This window comes from Camellia sinensis, chromosome 7 (genome assembly GCF_055761805.1).
Source record: "Camellia sinensis isolate YWXY chromosome 7, ASM5576180v1, whole genome shotgun sequence".
NCBI classification, from domain to species: Eukaryota; Viridiplantae; Streptophyta; class Magnoliopsida; order Ericales; family Theaceae; genus Camellia; species Camellia sinensis.
Window position 1 is genome coordinate 8097134 of NC_138967.1, and position 6013 is coordinate 8103146.

General features: G+C 34.3%; 1 protein-coding gene across 1 annotated transcript; it reads right to left on the reverse strand.

Moving 5' to 3' along the window:
- Nucleotides 1-394: 394 nt before the first annotated feature.
- Nucleotides 395-5618, reverse strand: LOC114276252 (uncharacterized). The gene is made up of 7 exons (XM_082880416.1): nucleotides 5597-5618; nucleotides 4449-4527; nucleotides 4273-4303; nucleotides 2838-2891; nucleotides 1623-2703; nucleotides 934-1340; nucleotides 395-817 (listed from the first exon to the last, which is right to left on the reverse strand). Exons 1-7 carry the CDS (start codon nucleotides 5616-5618, stop codon nucleotides 395-397), a joined length of 2097 nt encoding a protein of 698 aa, XP_082736542.1.
- Nucleotides 5619-6013: the final 395 nt, after the last annotated feature.

Consider the following 6013-nt stretch of genomic DNA (forward strand, 5'->3'; position numbering starts at 1 on the left):
ACTGAAATGGTAGCTGGGTTAGAGAAAAAAGTATATCCTACCAATTTGATTAAACCAATAACAGAAAGTGAATGACTAATAAAAAAAATCTGGAAAAAAATTCTGAAAACCAAATATGCTAGTCCAACAGAACCCCAGTTTGTTGGAGAAAAAATGAAATCATATGGCAGACCATCTATAACGGCTCTTTGCATGTCTTCCTATTGTGATTGCCCCATTTTCCGCAACGTCCACAACGTATACGTTGCACTGCCTCGCCCTTGGACGGAATTCTCTTGCGTTTGGGCCGACCGAGAGGACGCTTAGCCGTCGGCCGTGCTATCAAACACTCAGTTGGGTTAAACGTCGGCCTGTCCACTGTTGGGATGGGGTATATAGTTCTGCTATAAATAGCTCAAAATGTATCAATGCAAAATGCAGAGTCTATCGAATCGTAAATGTTTCTCCCACTATTACGGAATGCAACGACAGCATGGGAACACGGGAAACCGTTTATCTGCCACTGAAAACAAGAACATGTCTGCTTGATGACATCAACCAACATCAATGGGTGGGAGTGGACCTCGTACACATCATCATTAGCCTGACTCACACACCATGCCCTGCTGTCGTTATACGCTGCCACCAATTTTTTCTCCATTTTTGGGCATATTACACTGGCCCATTTAGTGCATTTAACTCTACGATCCGACATCTGCTCCATTATTTGACCCTTTATCATATCGACCAATCTAGTGATAGGAAGATGTCGGGCCTCACCGACCCAATTGTTGAAAGATTCAGCAGCGTTTGAGCATATCTTCCCGTACCGTCGGCCCTTAAAAAATAGCCAAAATCAACGTTAATAGAGCATAAATTGTAACGACAAAAATAAAACGTACTGCAACAAAACATGTGGGAATTTAAAAATACTCCATAACCCATTAAACGGACCTTGAAGTACCTGAAATACGCATTACACCAGTGTTTTGGGTGCAAGTCTTTCATAAAATCTTCAATCACAGCTGGGTTGGCCTTCTTCAATACCTCTAATTTCTCATTAAAACAAGTAACAGTGGGCGCATATGCACATTCCCGCAACTTGCGCATCAACCCAATTTTGTGCGATGCATTAACATATTTCATTCGATCCCGTAAATTCATTTGGAGATGCAACAAACAATATGCATGATGCGTCGATGGAAAAATTATTGGCATAGAGTGTAATAATCCGACGTGGCGGTCAGATATGAAAGTTAATGTCCGCCCGCCTCCAACAACTTCTTTTAAATTACGAAGAAACCATTCCCAATTGGCTGAATTCTCAGAATCAACAATAGCAAAGGCTACCGGAAACAATCCTACGACCAAACATGCAACATAAAATAGTTTGCCATGAGTAAAAGTCATACAACCATCCACACAAAATAAGTGCGACACATTTGGGGAAATAAAAATGAATAAGCCTACCATTGTGTTTCACATTACAGTTCAGTTTAATTTGCGGACACCCTATTTCAATGTTGTTAAATTTTTTTTTTAAAAAAAAAAAGCTCATTTGGAACATATGAAAAATAGAAATAACTGTTTACTAGAACGTGCACAAAATATGAAAATAATGGAATAAGATAACACACCATTACCTTGATTGGCGTCTTTAGCAGTAGCTGCAAGCAAATTACTTTTAAATCTACCTTTCAAAAACGTTCCATCCAAAAACAGCAGAGGACGGCAGTGATTGAACCCATCTATACAAGCGCAGAATGATATGAAATACCTAACGAAGCTCCCGATTTTTTGGTCAAACTTAAGGTTAATGTAACTGTTTGGGTTTTTTTGCATAACAAAATTGCTATACCACCTGAGTTGGTTGAAGGACGTTGCGTGATCCCCATACACTTCGGCTCTCGCTTTCTCAACACCCAACCATGCCACCCGGTAACTAATGTCCAAACCATACTCGTTTTTCAAATCAAACACAACATCAGTGGGGCGTGTTAATGGCTGATCGCGCACCCGATCTGCAACAACGGTAGACACCAAATCAGACCCCGTACGAGGATTCCTACAAGTACGTACAACAACCCCACAAGTATGCACACTATCGAACCTCTTAATACATAACACCCCGCTTGACAGTAACATCCTCGCATGAACTGACCATGAACAATTTGTTGACGCCACAAACTTACACACTACTATAATTTGAACATAATCATTTTTAATATACTTGAATTGAAATCCACGTTCAACGGCATACTTACACAAAACTTCACGGAATTCAGTTGCTCCACCATTTAAACATTGTCCCACATGGGTAATCCCATACGCCCATTGCGTCGACAAAAACGTCTTCGATTTGTTCGGACAATATGTTGGTAACAAGTCCATCTTGTCGTTCACGCACCCATTCCGACTAACATCTTGGGAAATTCCCTCATCCTCCGTGTAACCCAGCACACCACAATTACACCCCACACCAATACTATTTTTCTGAATAAGGACATTAATGTGATTTATCCCAAACGACTTAGCAAGGCACAACATGTTTTGAATATCGTCGTCACTATCCACCTTAAACTTTTTATACCCGGGAACATCGAATAACCTACACACCACACCCGGTACCAATCCATCGAACTTCCCACAAATATCATCAACAATCTTTACGAATGATGAATCTTGATGTAACCGAACACACCAACAAAATCCCCCCGTCCATACCTGTACACATTTGGAGAACCCATTATTATGGCAACATACCCAGGAAAACAAAATAACAGAACAATTTTTGTTTACATGCAATTGGTATAACAGAAATGGGGGGAAAAAAAAATTTAAAAACAACAACCACACACCTGTTCTGATTCCTTAACCACAGCAGTGCCAACACAGGAAAACAACACCTTCAACTGTACAATTACAGTGCGAAGAATAGCAGTGGTCACGGGGAAAAATGACACCCCCCACCGGAAAAAATGGTGCTCACCGTTTTCTATCTCCGAAAAATAATGGTAAAAACAATGTTAATCAAGAAAAACAATGGTAATCAATAAGAAATGGTGGAAAACAATGTTAATCAATACAAAAACAGGGTTAATCAAAATACAGAACAATGAAATAATGTTAATCAATAAGAATGGTGGTCACCGTTTTCGGTTAGATCACAGAATTGGTGAAAAAAATGTTAATCAATAATAAAACATCCCCACGAAACGTTGACATTACGAAACCCTATGGAAATCATAATCAAATGTTTAAGGAAACAATCATCAAAAGGATATTGATGTAAAAACAAATGGAATCAAATCACACCCCCAAAAATCTGGCAATATATTAGGACTAAATGGTATGCAAAAAAACTTAAAGGGCGAAATGGTTTAACTTTTTACAGGATAAGATTATGGGTAATTTTTTCTTAATAAAATGATAATTATTTATTATTTTTATATTTCTTAATCAAGTTAATTTTTAATTTTTCTAAAAAAATTCTAAAACAAGTACTTAACAACTATTGAGTAACTTGACATGATGTATCAGCCAAATATCATCATTTCTCTACATAACACAGTTAGGGGCATTTTAGTCAATTTACTATTTCTATCAACGGCTTAATTGCAATGGAACGGGATGTAATTTTTGAAACCTCAGGAAAAATTTGTAATTTTACTAAAGCTCAAGGGGGTGTAGGTAATTTGGCCTTAAAAAAAATTCAATAGTTATAATTATATGATTGTTTTTATAAAAATATGAAAAATTAAAATTTCATCTGAACATATTTAACTATGCACTAAAATAGTGTTGTTGGTGTTGTTTCCTACCATTACTGCTGCTACTACTTTCATTCTTATTTTTTTCTCCATTGTGAATATTACCAATGTTTTCACTTGAGAAGTAGGTTGACTTTTTACTTTTTTTTTTGACTATTTTAGCTTGGGCTAAAAAGTTCCGTTTGAGATGAACTTTTTGACTTTTGTGAGAGAAAAATTAAAATGATTATGGTTTGGATGTAACATTTTATTTTATTAAAATTTTAACCTATTTTATTATTTTACTAAGGATAATTTTTTTTGATACCGCACGTGCTATGAAATTCAATTATAATAAATCAATTCAAAATGATAATATCACTCTAATTTAAAACTTCACATGGAAAGAGGAACAAAATATATAAAGAAAACTGAAATAAATAACTAATAAATTTCAAATCTTTTATTTTTTAATAAATTTATCATGAATGTAAGCTTTCCACCTCATTCACATAATTGGAGTGGTGCCTTCAAGAGTTGTCACCTCATTCTCTAATATATTTTCAAAATCAGCCCTGTTTAAAGAATAGTTCAAATCAGTTTACTAAAATATTAAATATCAATAGGAATAGTTCAAATCTTCCCAATTTGTTCACATTTTCAATTAACTCTTTATAAATAAATGAAATAAAACTAACCCAAGTTACTTTGAAGACTAACCTTATTGTTGATACCAAAATATCAGGGATGATACAACAAACCGAAACTACTTTCACAACCAGCTGTGTTGTCAGAGGTCCTGAAAAAGAGAAATGAATTCAGAAACAAACCATAAAAATAGTGCATTAAAATACACTGGTCTTTCTTAATCAATAAACATAAAATTCATAACCATGATCGAATTTTGGGGTGGGGGAACTAAAGTCAAGTATATAAAAATTAAGAGGCAACAATACTATAACATCCTCCTTCTTCAACCCACTAATAAATTATTCTTTTTCAATGTAACTCTAACATCTTGCACAATAGACACTAAATTTACACAAAAATCCATGTCAAGCATATGTGACTTCCATCAAAATATGCAAAAATACTAAATTAAATTATTGCACTTAAATTTAGTGAATTTTCAAGGGCACTTTACAGTTCACACTCAATAACCATCCATAAGGTCTAATCTTTTACATAGATAAGAGACTTTACAAAAATATTAGAAATCCATTGAAGTACATATCAGTAGGAAGTTTTACAAAAGTGGTTAATATCAAGGATACAAAAGTGGTTAACATCAAGTTTTACAAAAGTACTTTTTGTCAACTTTACAAAATGTATGCCATATTATGTCTTCAAACTTGAATGCCTCTAAAGTACTTGGATGTCTCTACAAAAACTTGGAAGCCTTTAGAAAAAGTACTTGGACATCTCTAAAGCGCTTGGACACCTTCAAACTTGTTTTCCATCACTTTTTGAAATGTCTACGTATCAGCTTCTGTGTACTTTTTCCAGTGAGGAGCATGCACAACAATCTAATATTTAAAAAACAATAACATTAGCATATTGAAACAATACGAAAAATATATATTGAAACAATATGGACTAAGGATATCTTATTACAATTCCATCGGAGTAATGTAGTCTTATTTATCCTCTTGAGCTCCATAGCTTTTTCAACCCAATCCAACAAAAGTTTGACTTGATCATTATTTTAAAAAAAGGATAATTAAAATACACTTTCAATTTATTTCCTTCTTTTTATCATTTGTATTCTTTTTTAAACTTTAATTACTTCCCTCTTCTATTTGGAAAATTTTATCTAGTGTATTGTTCTTTAAGGATGCATAATTTAGTTTGGAAATTAGTAATATTACGGATTAAAAGTACCATGCCCATCTTCACAAATTTTACAGTAAAAAAAAAATTACACATAAATTATGCATGATTCAAAATATCATATTCCTCCATGATTTTCTTTACACATGCTCCAAATCAAACTTGAAAAGAATCATCCCACTTGTGAATTTTTTATTCCCTTTCTTGAGTAGTTTTCCTTTCCTTTTTCTTTAAGCTTCTCATTTTCCTTTGCCCTTACATTTGCCTTTGCCTTTCAAAAAATAAACAAAAATTATTAAGAAAAAATATGAGAAGCAAATAAATTTGATTAGTGGGCTTACCCCACCAACATAGAGGACATTGAAGTCCCCATTCATTATGGAGCACAACACTGATATTTCTATTTTGAAGAAACCGAACCTGTGTATATATAGAAATGCATTTGAAAGGTAAAA

Coding starts and splice junctions, on each gene's coding strand:
- LOC114276252 (XM_082880416.1), bottom strand. CDS start 5,618: ATGGGCATGGTACTTTTAATCC. Junction 4,304..4,448: donor ATTTTGGTATCAACAATAAG/GTTAGTCTTCAA, acceptor TTCTTTAAACAG/GGCTGATTTTGAAAATATAT. Junction 1,341..1,622: donor TGCTAAAGACGCCAATCAAG/GTAATGGTGTGT, acceptor GTTTGGTCGTAG/GATTGTTTCCGGTAGCCTTT.